At 39.1% G+C, this 14873-nt stretch overlaps 2 protein-coding genes across 3 annotated transcripts in view; both read left to right on the top strand.

The window, feature by feature from the left end:
- The window catches only part of rasgef1ba (RasGEF domain family, member 1Ba), a 121144-nt gene that overhangs the window by 75688 nt on the left and 30583 nt on the right, over positions 1-14873 (top strand). The window contains exon 1 of one of the 2 annotated variants that reach the window (XM_075467249.1): positions 9715-9803. The exons of the other annotated variant lie outside the window; for it this stretch is intronic. The gene's annotated coding sequence lies outside the window, so the exon portion shown is untranslated. Of the gene's footprint in view, positions 1-9714; positions 9804-14873 lie in introns of those variants that run through there. 2 annotated transcript variants of the gene reach the window in all.
- On the top strand, positions 9822-14633 carry LOC142381936 (uncharacterized). The gene is made up of 3 exons (XM_075467251.1): positions 9822-10155; positions 10935-11567; positions 12402-14633. The coding sequence occupies exons 2-3, from the start codon at positions 11078-11080 to the stop codon at positions 12914-12916; spliced, it is 1005 nt and encodes a 334-aa protein (XP_075323366.1). The 5' UTR covers positions 9822-10155; positions 10935-11077; the 3' UTR covers positions 12917-14633.

Genomic DNA, 14873 nt, shown 5'->3' with positions numbered 1-14873 from the left:
AGTGGTGTTACATCCAACAACTGTAGGGGGAGCCAAAGAGCGAAATATTTGCCAAGTTCTCTCGTGCTACTTTACAGAAATCAAACATTGACCCTTTTTAGAGAAAAATTTGTTGATAGTCTCATGTTATGATATGTGGAGTTGCAGCTGAATTTAGGTTTCATATTTTTAGATATTGTCCAGCCATCTGCAGTCTTACTTGAATGTTAAATTTTCCCTGTACATTTCTCTTGTATGAACATGCAGCCCTTAGTTTTTTTTCATTATTTCAATAGAATTTAAGTTTGATTATTTTGATTTTGGATGTACAGAATATACAGTGAGTCCTGCTAGACTGCAACTTTGCACAACTTACAAATAACATATTTTTCTACATAATGCAACTTATAATGTTAAAATAGTTTATTTTCAAAATTATAAACAAAATAAATTGTAGATAGTTAAAAATGTAATGTATGCAAACATAATTTTGAAATGTATTACTAGGTGACCTAAATAATTTTGGATATTAAAGAAGAAATTGTGTTATCTCGTCTCTATAGAATAAGGTATTTTAATGAGATTAACTCCTAGTTTTTGACATTTGTAACAAACCAGACATCTTGAGAATTGGTTTAAAACTCAGACTTGCCTTAGAAGGCGGCATATGCCATGTTGATGTATCACTCCACTGAATAGCCACAGTTATGGCTTTGGGTTGGGACCTCACAAGAAGCTACAAGAATGTTCATTAGGAATTTTAAACACAAATTTAATTTAAAGATATTTTGTCGTCATTTCAATTATTTGAATAAAGCCTTTATCCTATTAAAAATTAAAGTTTTCAGTTGATTAATTGACTTAAATTGCTGAAAATCAGGATGAATTAAAGTACTATGTATCATTCAGCTTGTTCATGTTTGCAGGTTTTTCCAGAGATTGTATATTACAAAACTAGAGAACAGTTGGTCTGGTTTTTCAAAGCTTAATTCAGGTTACTTTCCTCCTCCCTTCTTTGGCTTTGATATGTACAACTGCTTATTTGTCGATAGCAATACCAGTCATAGCCCAGTTTTTACTGTTGTATAAGCATATTCTTGTTCAATTAGTAGCAGCTATTCCTCCATTTAATTTCCATTGGCTGCATTCAGGGCTGTTCAGGATGTTGATTGACACCATTTGGGAGTTGGATGGCTAGATGTGGCTGTACAGCGAGTTGGGGAGAGGAAAGGCTCCTCTTGTGTGGTCAGTATCAGTTTACCAGAAGAAATGTAGACGCTTGTCTGCGCTGAGAAAACAGGCTGAGCAGAGGCATACTTGGAATTCCTTGGCCACCAAAAGGGGGTCGCCTTGGTGACTTAGGTGGGACACATTCCTTCTAGTTCCTTGGATCCAAACGCATGCAGGTTGGGGGGTTGTTTGAGACCTCAATGAGAAAAACCTCTCATGGTTTCTTTGGGAGAACTGACCTAATAATGCTGATTATTACGCTAACTTTTGTTCTATTTAGGAAGGGTCAGTGCTCATTAATTAACATGGTCTGTTTTTTATTTATTTATTTATTTTTAATTCCATCCACTGTCCTGCCAGGTTGATGGCATAAGAAACATTAAAAGCTGCAGTACATTCACACAAATTGTATTCAAGTGAGAATTCAAACATGCTGCTCATAAAATGTGCTTGTAATACAGTCATTACATGGAGTAAGTTGCTAAAATTATTGATCGGTGTTGTTATTCCAATTATATTAATGTTTTTATGTGTAAAACGTATTTCTATGTTGGATGTGGAGCTGCTTTTGAATACTCCTTTTCACACAGTGGTTGCATCTCATCATGTCCTCGATAAGCCACCACTGTTCACCAAGACCTGTTCACCCAGCTTAAACACGGCGAGCCAGCACGATTCAGCTCTGCTTTACGATATCACATCGCACAACAACAACTAGATAACACCGCATTTGCAGTATAGTAAATAAAGGGGAAAAAATGGACTGGAACCATGAATAAAGAGCTTGTTGAAAAAAGAGATAAAAGAAAAAAACACTCGGCACAGGACAAGAACAAACCCTTGATAGAATATTACTGCTGGAGAGTTGAGGGAAAAAACAGGATGACAGAGGGTTCAGCGTTAGCTATATTGTTGTTATTGGTGAGTAATAAGTAATTAGCTCTCTTGCTCTGTCATGTTTGCTTTACTCGGCTCTGAAGTTGCCAACAGCAGGTTAATAATCATCACAAGAATACAGTCATTATCATTTCTCTCTCTGCTTTGTGTAGGCTGTGATTCAGAGGGGATGGATTCTTTTAATAAAACTAATGAAACATGTTTACACATTCCAGACATTTACTTTAGTACATTATATTATGGCTTATTGGAAATGCACAACATTGGAACAGCATCCATGTTATGTAATTTATCAAACAGGTCTTTTATTTGCAATAAAGACACATCACTCCTGACAGACTGTGTGAAAATGACTGCTTACTGCTCTGAAATGTATCTGGCTCTATCGATATAAATGTGAACATTTTTTCTTTTATCCCTCAGAAAAATGGTTTCAAAGTAAAGAAGCCGTTTGTGTGGAGGAAGACTTTAAGTGCTGTCCAACTGCCACAATAGTCCATGAACGTACTTTGTTCCACTTTGTTCTGAACTTTCTTTCAACCTAAATGTCCAATTGTCTCCGGGTCACAGAATATCTTCAGCGCGTTCTCATAAACAAAGTCTTGCAGCCACTGACCGAGGGTCGACTGTGGAATGCAGGACGCAATGTTCTTGATTCAGGACACTTCAAATATTATTAACCACAGTAGATGTGCTTTCTCAGCTGCAGACCACCACAGCAGGTCAACAGTGTTCCAAAATGACAAGGGAATCATTCATTCAGCTGTTTACTTGTTCCGTCACTCAGCTGCTCTCGTCTGCATGATACTGTGTCATGCTGACCGGCCCTGTGATGTAACCTCTTACTCTCAGGCTTTGCTACAGACAGTGGCCAGTTTCTCAGAGCACTGACCGACATTTTACCATTTATATAAATGGCCACCCTTACATAAGAATGTCCAACCCTGTCCAACCTTATCTTCAAGTGCAAATATGTGCAACAACAAACAGTAATATTTTTAACTCTTTGTTCTACTTTTAACTTCCTGTTTGGATCCTTTTTTAAACAAAGGAAGAAGGAAAACAAGGTGGAAATGCCTGCAGAGCTACACAAATTTGCATGTGACTGCTACTCAAATAAGACAGCGGACGTGTGGTGTGTGACTGAGGACGGTTTTAGCTTTACATGTCGATCGACAGAAAACTGCACGGATGTATGTGACTTAAATGGGGTGAAACTGGAAATCTATTCTAAAAACAAGTTTCACCTAAAGATAAACCTTTACCTTCAAATTCTCCACATGGCTCTTCCATTTTATTCTGAACTGATCTGAATAGAATATATTAAGGCAGACAGGATGTTTTTTTTCTCATGGAGGCATCTGGTGCTCATAGGGGGTGTTTTGAAGCACAGATGCTCTGCCTTAAGGTTGGTGTTGGTTAAAGTGGCCTCTGCAAATTGGTGGCTTCTATAAAAATCCAGGCAAATTAGAGAGTGTCCCGGCAATGGACTATGAGTTCTGTAATTCGTATGAAAGACTTGGGTAAAGCTTTGAAAAGAGGACGGGTGACTCCACATCACAACATCTCTGAAGCCCACTTTTATTGCGGATAAATGACCTCCTGTAGCTCTTCGATGTGTGTTTTTGAATTTCTGTGGTTTAGCATTCAGCCCTGGTGCAGATTCGTATGCTTTACAGCTACAAATCACAGCTGTAACATAATACTTTCTGCATCAGCTGCTGTAATATCAATACACACTTCATCTACAAAATACTTAATTGTTGGAGCCTGTGGCTGAAGGAATATAGCCCCATAAAATCGGTAGTTATTTGCAGTTATTTTAATCTGCCGCAGTAGCAGGAATGTAAACGGTAGAATTATACCATTAAGGACATGAAGGCAACAACTTCCCTTGTGCATGAAACTGACAAACGGCAATGGTAAAGCATTTCATCAGAGCAAACAGAACCATTTGGCATGTTGTGAAGAATCAAGAAAAGAAGTCCAGATGCCTTTTAGGCAAGCACGGAAGATCTGGGTGACTGGAATAGGTTTTAATTGTGACCATGGATTTAGGCCATAGTCCTAAATGCTTTCTTTTAAGTTACAATTTAGTTACATTGTCCTATAATATGTGAATATCTTTCAATGTAACTCAGCCGACTTAATGGGAATTGTTTTAACATGCAGTATAAGTTAGCACACAGAGTATGAGACAATCAAACAGATACGCAGGGCAACTGGCACAAAGGAGAATACGAATATAGAGTGAGGAAGAGCGAAAGAGAGAAAATGTGGTTACTGTACAATTGCTAACCTGGTTGGTAACTTTTTAGTCAATGGTTAATGGACAGTTCTTGCATAGTGCTTTTTCTATTCTAGTTGACCACTCGAAGCGCTTTTACACTACATGCCACATTCACTCACACACTCATTCATTCGTCCAAATTCATGCTACAGAAGGCTTTCTTTTACGCTTTCACACACATTCAAACAAAGATGGCTGCATCAGGAGGGAACGTGGGGTTCAGTGTCTCGTCCTGCCACCAACCTTCTGATCGGCAGGTGACTGCTCTTCCTCCTGAGCTATAGCCTTCATTATTATTATTGTTATCATTATAGTCTTTATTGTGAAGCAGCAACATTAAACACTGTAGATGGTTCACAGTATTAGAATCATCTTTAGAACTGGGTTAAAAATGTGGACACCACTTGAATGTGTGATGTCAGTGTTGTTGTAAATCAGCTTACAAGAATAATAACTCCGGTGGTGACTGACGGTAAATTTGTTGTTGTTAACAAGATACTAATGTGTTGGTGTTGGGTAACTAAGCCGTTGCCACGTGTGGAAGAACAAACAGCATAAAAACAACTTATCCAACAATTGTCCATATTTTCTTTGCGTTTTAATCTCATATGATCTTATCGCATTGAATATAAACAGCAGATCACTTTTTTGTGGTTCATTAATATTCATTTTAAGCTTTGATGCCCCAATTTGAAGACTTAGGGTAAAAATACAGAGCAGAAAGTCCTTCATTGCACAGAAGATGTGCAAATCATGAAAAATGCATAGTATCACATACTTTCTGCTCAGGTTGTCTGACACTATCTACCAGATGGCGTTGCTGGATGTCAATACAGTTCTGTCGGTATACTGCAAAACAGATTCTAGATCATGGACACAATTTAACTCCACACAATACTAACTCGTGGCCATGTCTTCAAGGCCTAAGCTATGGCAAGAATTTATTATCTTATATATATTTTGAGACGGGTTGCATATAGAATTTGGTGAGTGCAAAGTCAGCGAGTCTGCGTGAGCCTTAGAAGAAGTGCTCGAGCTTAAATGACTCGTATTCCTGGGAGTTCCGAGCTGAAAAATTCACACATTCCACAAATAGCTGCACTGCTCCCATGTTGAGTCTTTGTGCCTGGTGTGAAAGTTTTTGAACTACTGATCTAAACATCAGGGCGGCTGCAGGTTGTCAGGAGACATGAAAGGGAAGAAAATGGAGTCACGCCAAAGAGCAGCTTGCAGGCAGAGATCCTGAGTCTTCACAGTGGGATACCTTAGTTCTGCTTCAGCCTCTGCTGACGTAACCGTCTGCAGGACACGCCACATCATACCTCGCTGTGTGCTCGCTGACCTATTTATCTGCACTACTAGTAATCACACTAGTAGACCTGCAGCCTGTCTCTCCCCATCAAGGACGCAGAAGACAATCCATGAGGAGAGTTGACAGTGCAGTCTCTGCTGTTATTTATTTATCAAAGCCTTATTTTCAATCATCATTGGTTGTAGGAATACAGGCTGTTTCTTGATCATATTTTTTTGGTGTAAAATGTGCAAAAGTCAGATGTACTGTACAGGGCTGGTGAGAAGTTCAGACTCATCTTAAATTGATAAATCTCATCACTCTTTACATGATGACCTGCAATTACAAAGCAAAAACAGATCTTTTGAGTGTTTTCTAAATGTATTTAGAATAAAAAAAATTAAAAAAAAGATTCTACTTCCATAAGTATCCACAACCTTTGTAACAGATCTCTGATTAATTCTTTACCTCAGTGGCTGTGGTTGTGATCCTACGATTGGATTGGAGTTCATCTGTGCTCTGATCCGTTTAATGTACATAATTAAGAAAACACTTATCTAACCACAAAATGTTTCTGGGAAAGGACAATGGAAAGTCTTGCATTATTTAAAGATTCTAAAAACGAAAAGAGCGTCCGTCGTTCTGACATTAAGGAAGTGCGGAACAACCAGCTGACACGATTTCTGCAAAAGAAGAAGTAATACTTTGATGTGTTTTCCATGGTGTTCAAGATTTGAGGTTATATGAAGGGTAACATTTGATCAAATATTTGACAAATATTTGAGTTTTTATGTTTGTGTTCTTAGTATTTTGGCAAGTGTTTGCCAGTCTTTTGTTTGTGAAAGAAGAATGTGATTTATAAATCATTCTTCATTAATTTGTTAGTGCAGTTGCAGAACAGTAAGGATGAGAGATACAAATTAAACCAATAATGCATTTTTAGCTGTAGGTGAAACAGTGCTGCAGCTTTGGTATTTGTATGTGGAAAATACTATGAAGTGTTCTACACACAATACACAGTGAATGTGATTACTTCCCTAATCTTAATCTGGATAAAAGTGAGAAAAAGTACAAAATCAATAACTGTGGACTCCACCTCATCTGTTTATTGAGACACTAAATGGGGAATCATGCTCCGTTCATCTGAATGACTGTAAGGCCTGTGTGATGTAAATTTCCTCCTCTTTATCAGTCGGTAACGGTCTTCCAGACCCATCTGCAGCTGACTGCTGTAGCCCAAAAATGTGTAACAACGCCAACGGTGTGTGCAGGACAATTCACAGAATACACACCTCTTAAATAAACTGTAGACATGCTGGTGCATTGGATGTGTTGCCACATCTGACCCAAAAGGTTGACTGTAAGCGCTGCATGCGTGTCTGTAAAGTCTCACTCAGTCTGCGGACACCAACGTGGAAACTATGAATTCCCTTTGAAAAGTCCCACTCCAACAGCAACGACCGGCGACAAATAATACTTACCAGGTACCTAAACTGAGCCGACGTTCCTGGAAAAGTCTGTCAAGTGTTGGTTTCTTTCTCCTTTACGAAACCCCCTCTTCCATTGTAGCCAGGGGATTTTTTTCTGTTCTTTTTTTATTCTGCTGTGTGTTCCTGCACAACTTGTGTTCAAAACCCCCTATTAAAAAAAAAAAGCCACAGCTGCCTTCTCTTATTTCCTCTTTGTGAGATAACTGTGGGAACTTTCAACTAGCAGGGCTCTGAAAATTTCTTTTGTCAGAGTTTTTGTTTTGTTCTCAGCTTCTGCTGTCAAGTCCGTCATCTGACTTTCAGAAAAAAAATGAAAACCTTTCAGAATATGTCATCATTCTGGAGATTTTTCTTGATTTGAGGTGTTGGGCTATAAACAAGGCCAACTGCTACAAGTATTGATGCAATAAACACACGTAAAAACAAATAGGAAATCAGCATTGTCTGAAACAAAACTATATATAAATATATATATAATATATATATATAGGTCTTGGCTGATATTGTGTAAAGCTGTATGAGCAACCTTCTGTAGAATCTAACTGAATGAAAAATATGGAATGAGTTGCTGCACAACAAGCAGGACAAGCCGCGCTTCAGCTAAATAACACACCACATTCTCTTTTAAGATACTGATACACTTTTGCAACTATTTTCACTGTACAATAATGGCTGAAGGCTCCAAATGTTAATGTTTCTGCAGCCTGAATCCGCATTAGTACCACTTTAGTACCCTCTACCCCCCTCAAATTGCCGTGTTTGAAGATGAGAGACGAGGAGTGAACCATTAAACCGAAGGAGGAACACCAGAGGTCTTAATACTCTCGACAGACATCCAGAAAAATACACAAGACAAGCCATTAGCACATCACCCCCTCTTTAGGAGCTTTTTCCTCTGAATAACTCCCTCTTGTCATTTTAAATTGAGATGACTTGCAGTCTCCGGGGGCAGTGTCACTCTTGGCAGTGAGTTGAGGACTTGTATTAATACAGGTGTGACTGAGGATATGAGTGCTGTCATTTAGCTGCAAAGTCGACTAGGTCAACTATCATCTTGTTCTGTTCTCCTCTGTCCCACAGTTAGTCTTTTCTTCAGCAGCTGTCGGCCTGCAGAATCATTTCAAAGTGATTTTAATGCTGGAAGTCTGAAGAGTTTCTGAGTACTTGAGCTTAAACTTTTTTTTGTAATTTGTCCTCACATTCTTTTGCTCAAGGCTTCTTACATTCAAATCCCACAGTGCCAAGTGCTGTTTCATTCAAATGGATGACTTGGCTGCAGGTTGTCATGCAGTGCTATTGTCTGTCTCATCATTGCCACAGTACTTTGACATAGTATAGTGGTAAGATTGACGCCTTTCATGTGGGGTTCGAATCCTGACCCCCCCTGCATAGGAGTCCTTAGGCAAGACCCCCTTATGCTACCTGCCTCCCTGGGATATGAGTGTAAGTCACGTTGGATAAACAGACCACACCACTTTCCTGTAGAGTGTACTATTTTCTTATATATCAACTATCCTTGATTAAAACAGACTCGACTGAATATCCCTTTTTAAAGCAATTTAATGATGGTTTAAAGTTACAGGATTTGGATAGACTAAAAGTTTTTTATCAAAGTGTATCACTTTAATATTTGTAATTGCATCATTATCCTTTTTAAATCTAAAAAAAAGAGAATAATGTATGTACTGTGCTGATAGCCGATGTATATAAATAGCAATAAATTTTGACCCGCATACACAGGAACTCTGTAGGACATCTGTTAAGATTCTGAAAGTAGAGAACACAACATTCAAACCGCAGCACATTTTTGGTGAGAGTTGAGCAATACACGGGAAAAGCAGAAGTCATTGGCTCTGTTCTTGATAAATATTGTAGAATTGCTTGTAAGAATAGAATGAATATATGATTTAGAAATATTATTGTACAGAAAAAGATGAATTTTCATCATCTCATTTGACTATTCAAACACAATTATAGTCTGTGTAATTACATGCTATTTCATTAGAATTGTTATGGTTAATAGAAAAAGGAACACAGTGGAGAGTTTGGTGGAGTCTAGAATTATTCTATTGTTTGCTTTTCACCTAAACTTCTTTGTTCTTTATTTCTGCTTTTCTCTAATAAAAAATGTATATCATGTACAGTCTAAGTTGGAACAGAAAACAGATACTTAAACTGTTTTTTATTTCAGGGGATTTAATCAAACTAACTAATACTTGATATTCAGTAAATGTGGTACTTTTAAAATTGTTTCTAATATTTACAACAGAATTAAAGAAAGGCATAAATTCAGTCAAAGGTGCGGAATTAATCTAAAACATTTTGTTTGTGAATAAAGATATATATAAAATATATATTTGACGAAGTAAAACTCGGTGAAAAACATGAAAGTTTAAATTTGTCGTCATACATTCATAGAATACAAGTGAACAGCTCTGTCATCGGCAGTTGAAGTTGATCATCAGTTTTTAACGTAGCGTCACGTGACATTACGCATTGAGCTCACAACCCCGGAAGAGAGTAGCGTGAGCGTGTGATGATTGTTTATATTCGCTGCTGCGCGTCAAAATGAGTTCTACGATAATCAACTTACTCAACTCCACCAACAACGTGTCAACGACAAGAAGTAAGAGCGTGTGAACGGAAAGAGCATTTTGTTTTTGGTTCGGAGTGTGGGTCAGTTAGCTGTTTGCTGCACGCGTTAGCTGCTCTGTCACACATGCACCCGGAAGTTGCATTGTTTGCTCAGACGTCCTTTACTCGAGTTGTCCTCCAGAAATGGACTCCGAACCCGTTACATTTTTGAGTAGTTTTGTTATAAGTCTGTATCTCAGTTAGCTTGTTTGCGAACCCTCAGCTTCACCTGTGAAATCTTCCTGTTAGGTGAAAGCACAAGTAGAGAGGGATTTCTGTTGAGTATCAGTACCGATATCAATTTCTGAATTTTGAGCATAATCCATATAGTCTCAAGCAAGCTGGTAAGTTTGTAGGCAAGTTAGGCATATTTCCACTGGTAGGCATAGTTCTAATGTCTAGAAAATGAGAATCTCGGTATGCTTTGAGTAAGTTGCTTTATTGGATTGCACTGCAACAGTTAAACGAAGTGTGTTTTCCTAAAATAAGCTGTAGATAACCCCGATATTAAAGTGTAGCAACTGAGGGATAAAGCCCCTGTTGTTAGATGCGTGCTACTGTGATCCAAATATATAGATTTTACAGCTTTTATCAGAAGGGTAAAGAAGGTTTGATCCTCATTAAGATGGCACATCCGTATAGTGCTTATTTTGTTTAGTAAATTTGACTTAATAACTGCCTACCAGGGACGGACCTTACCTTTGTTCAGATTTGTGAATCCTTATTAAGTTTAATTGCAATTCATTTCACTCTTTTACACTAACACTGGAAATTCGAATTGTATTTTGTACCCACACATAAAATCGATAAAAAAATATTTGAATCTACAGTATTTTTTTTAAAAGGAACCACCAATGTCCAAAGCAAAGCTTTAAAAGACCTTCAGAAGGCTCGGAGAACTATTTTACATGCCCACTTTAAATGATTTTAAATGATTAGCTCCAAGAAAGTCTGGATGCTTGGAAGCAAAATATAAAGTAAACTTGTGCTGGCTCAATACACAGTACTGTATTTGCTTAATTTTGGATATTTAAATCAGATAAACTGACAAATTAGTATTTAAAAAATGGATATGTCCCATAATCCTAGACCAGAAACCTCTGGCTGTGTTCTGCATGTACAGGGAAACGAGATGCAGAACGCTCGGTCAACTGGACAGAGGAGGAGACCCAGGTGCTTCTGTGTGCCTGGAGTAATGAGCGTGTCCAAAAGACTTTGGCGGAAAACCTTCGTAACACTCATGTCTTCAAGCATCTCTCATGCCGCATGAGTGAAATGGGCTTCTCACGCAGTCCCCACCAGTGCCGACTGAGGGTGAAAACTCTGAAAGCTAACTATGTGAGAGCCAAACTACAGAAGGCTGTTGATGGCTCGCAGCCGTGCGGGTTTAAATACTTTGCCGAGATGGACGCAGTGTTGGGCAGGAGGTCAACAGGAGGGGAAGCAGGACCCCACCTCGTTTCTCAAGCTGGAATGACGGAGTTTTACTTTGAAGGTACTGGAAATATCCAGTCAGATTTGGATTCCAGAATTGAAGTTGATGGACTTCATCCGAGTTTATTGCGGAGTTCAGGAAGACAAAGTTTGAGTTCTTTGGAGGAGCAGGCAGGTGGGCATTTTGACTCTGTGGTCAAGTTGGAGGACATAGAAGAGTCTACAGATGAGTTTGAATCCAGTGATGCAGGATTCTCGCTGCACCCAAGAGACAGACGGCATGAAGTCTATAGGGAGACGGCCATCCATCCTGAAAGTAACGGTATGTATAGTGATCATTATATTTATGTTGCTTACACCAAGACTGGATTTGTTACTTCATGGGATGAATTTTTAATTTCCAGTGTCATAAGTGTGATCCTATCATTAGCACAGTCTTGGTATGAATTGCAAACATTCCACTAATATTATTGTGAGACTATATGTTGAGTCCCTCATTCTTATTGACTGGCATTCGACATCCACAAAGGGAACTTTTCCTGTGTCAACATTAAATATTTCACAGTTTTACTGTATATATTCAAGTTTAGCTCATCTTGCACAAATCTAAGAGATGCATGACTTAAGAGGATGTATACACCATGCACACAATGTTTTTGTACATGTGCATGCAGATTTTTAGTGGACTTTTTTCTCCATAAACTGTTTTAAATGTTAATATTAAGAGTTAGGGTTATTTGTTTAATCTAAAGTGAATTTATATACATATTTACATATGTAAATGTGTATGAAGCATGTTTATTTAACAAAAAAAAAAGAATGTTTTATACAGACCAGACAGAAGTATCTAGAGCTTAAATTAGATTTTAAAATGTCACATATGACTGAAAACCTTTCATAACGGGCCTTTTCGGACATGAACTGCTTTTGACTATCTGGCATCATCGTGTATGAATAAACATTTTGGTGCTTCTTGGTTGGACTATTTGTCATTTTCATAGTAAAAGCACATCAGTGTCATAAACGACAGCAAGATGTGACATCAGAGCTTGTGGTGTGCTGCCGTTTATCATGGCGACAGCATTTCAGTCACTGGTTTTGTCTGTTGAAATTGAGTTTGACACCACTGACAGTTTGATTTTGTTATTTTTCACAGCTACAACAGTGGAAAGCACACCTTCCCCACAGGCTTTACCACATCTGCCTGATCCACCTCCTGTTCCTGTTGCTGCTCCTCGTCCTTATGCCCAGCCCGCTGCCTCTCCTCTCCCAGCACCCTCGGTTGAAAGCTCCAACACCCTCCTCACCCCCGGCCACCGTGGTCCTGAATCCTCCTGCCTCGAACCTGCCCTCAAGAACTTGTTGGTGTGCTTCCAGGAGGTTGTGTCAGAGACGCGGGGCTTACTGGTGCAGCTGGAGGGTCAGAGGCAGGAACACGCCCGCTGGCATCAGGAGCTCCTGACCCAGTGGCTGCAGAGGGAGGAGCTCCGGCAGAGGGAGACGGCTGAGAGGGAGGAGAGGAGGGAGAAGGCTCGTATGGAGCATGAGATCAGACTCGTGGAGCTCCTCACCAGTCTGACCAAACAACAGGGGTGTACTTGTGGAGGCAATAAGGCTCAATCAGAGGCACTGATTGGTCCAAATCATGCCATGGACAAAGACGTAGATTAAGATGCTCTCACGCCTAAATTTTTACTGTGGTTGAGAGTGGAATAATACTCAAACTCAGATGGAACTGGATAAGAACACTGATGACTTAATGAGCTGCAATCGGGTCATCGTGGTCAGAATTGAGATTTTAAAATGCAAGAAAAGACCCTCAAATGCAAGGAGACGAAAAGCCCCTTTCAGACTGCTCTTGTTTCCCTTAAAGGGATAGTTCGCCTCTTTTGACATGAAGCTGTATGACATCCCATATTAGCAATATCATTTATTAAATTTGACTTACCCCCTGCTGCGTCCTGTGAGCCGAGTCCCAGCCTCGTTTTGGCGTTGACAAAAGTAGTCCGGCTAGTTGGCTGGGGCCACAAAAATAAAGCGTTTTGCTTCTCAAAATAATATACGTTCAATAGAGTAATACATTTGTATCACAAAATCGTTCATCCAGAAAAAGTCAGACCTCGCTTGGTGCTATTTTCTCTCCCTTCGTATCACTGCGTGATTGCCACCTGCCGATAGGCATGCCTGTTACGGTGTTTGCTGCTCGGTCTGCACTTCGGTCTACACAGCACGCAGTGATACGAAGGGAGAGAAAATAGGGCCAAGCGCTTGTGAGGTCTGACTTTTTCTGGAGGTAGAGGACCTCGCATTTCGTTGGGAAAGTTGACCCAAAGCTGACCTACATCTGACAGAATTACTTATTGAAAACATAATGATAACGGCTGAGTTTTACACTTTTGTATATATATATATATATATATATATACCCACTTTTGTTTGAATGCAGTTGAATTTTAAAAAGCAAAGTCCTCCAACTATAGCAACTGCATTTAAGATTCTGCTTTTATGCTCTCCATAAAACTCCACCTAAACCCGATTGGTCAGCACTGCACTGACTATAGAAACCATAAAGCTTCCAGTCACAAAATCTTGACCAACAGTCTCTGCAAATGCATGTTCAGTTATCTGTTTATTAAGATGACATAATCCATGTCTGACAGGGGCTTAGGGAGATGATTGTTGGCTGAAAAGCAGTGGTAAGCCATGCTCACAAAGCCTTACAAAAAAATTTAGGATGAGGCGTAAAGAGGAATTTGTTCTTTTTATTGTTGCGGTTACATCTGCTGGGGGCTCTCTGTGATCTCGGTTGTACAAAATGTAAATATTTCATGCCTTTTTTGTATGAATTAAAAAGACATTTCAGACCATTTATTCCTACTGAAATCTCTGTCAAATCATCCAATGCTGACACATGATTAAAGCCTTAAAAGCTAACTGTTTGAACTGTAATCACATCGGTGACAACTGGATGAGATTATTTATTACAGGTGACTTTTCAACCACTGTAGGAACAATTAGCATCCCAACAATTCGAGATATCCTATCAAGTGGTCATAAAGATACATTTTGATTCACTTTTTACAGATTTTAACGATCACATGCTGTATGTTAAAAGTAAAAAAAAAAAACCCCTAAACAAGAATCTACAAGCGAAACAAATATTTTTTGTTACTGAATCTAAAGCACAACAGATACGGAACCTTGTGTCACAGCAGAGGACTCGACATATTTTGTGATAATAGAAGGATTATTTTTTTTGTTTTCAAAAAGCTTTTCCATTGTAAATTCAATTGTCAGGCTGGCAGATATGTTAAATATATGAACGCATCTTTTACAATAACTGCTATGCAAGTATGTGATACAGTCCTCGGTGCGCTTGAAGCATCGACAATGCTTTGGAGCTACATATCGGATGTACTGACGCTAAAATGACCACAGCATGACCGTAAACTGACTACAGTGATGGCAGAAGGGGGGGGGGAAGCTCTCGCTGCAAATTCCTGATGTCTGTCTTCACTGCGTAGTGCTGAAGCTATATTGGGATTATAGCACATACTGTAGTCAGTGTTTATTTATTCCTCTGCAAGAACATTTCACTTCCAACACATCGGCCTGGATTTCACACTTA

The sequence above is a fragment of the Odontesthes bonariensis genome, chromosome 6 (assembly GCF_027942865.1).
Source record: "Odontesthes bonariensis isolate fOdoBon6 chromosome 6, fOdoBon6.hap1, whole genome shotgun sequence".
In the NCBI taxonomy this organism is placed as follows: Eukaryota; Metazoa; Chordata; class Actinopteri; order Atheriniformes; family Atherinopsidae; genus Odontesthes; species Odontesthes bonariensis.
The sequence above is the reverse complement of the archived record's forward strand: the minus strand, read 5'-3'. Positions and strand labels throughout refer to the sequence as shown.

Excerpts from the sequence above, each read along its gene's own strand:
- LOC142381936 (XM_075467251.1), top strand. The coding sequence starts at position 11,078 with ATGAGTGAAATGGGCTTCTCACGCAGTCCCCACCAGTGCCGACTGAGG. Across the intron at positions 11,568-12,401 it reads CATCCATCCTGAAAGTAACG|CTACAACAGTGGAAAGCACA; the intron begins GTATGTATAGTG and ends TATTTTTCACAG.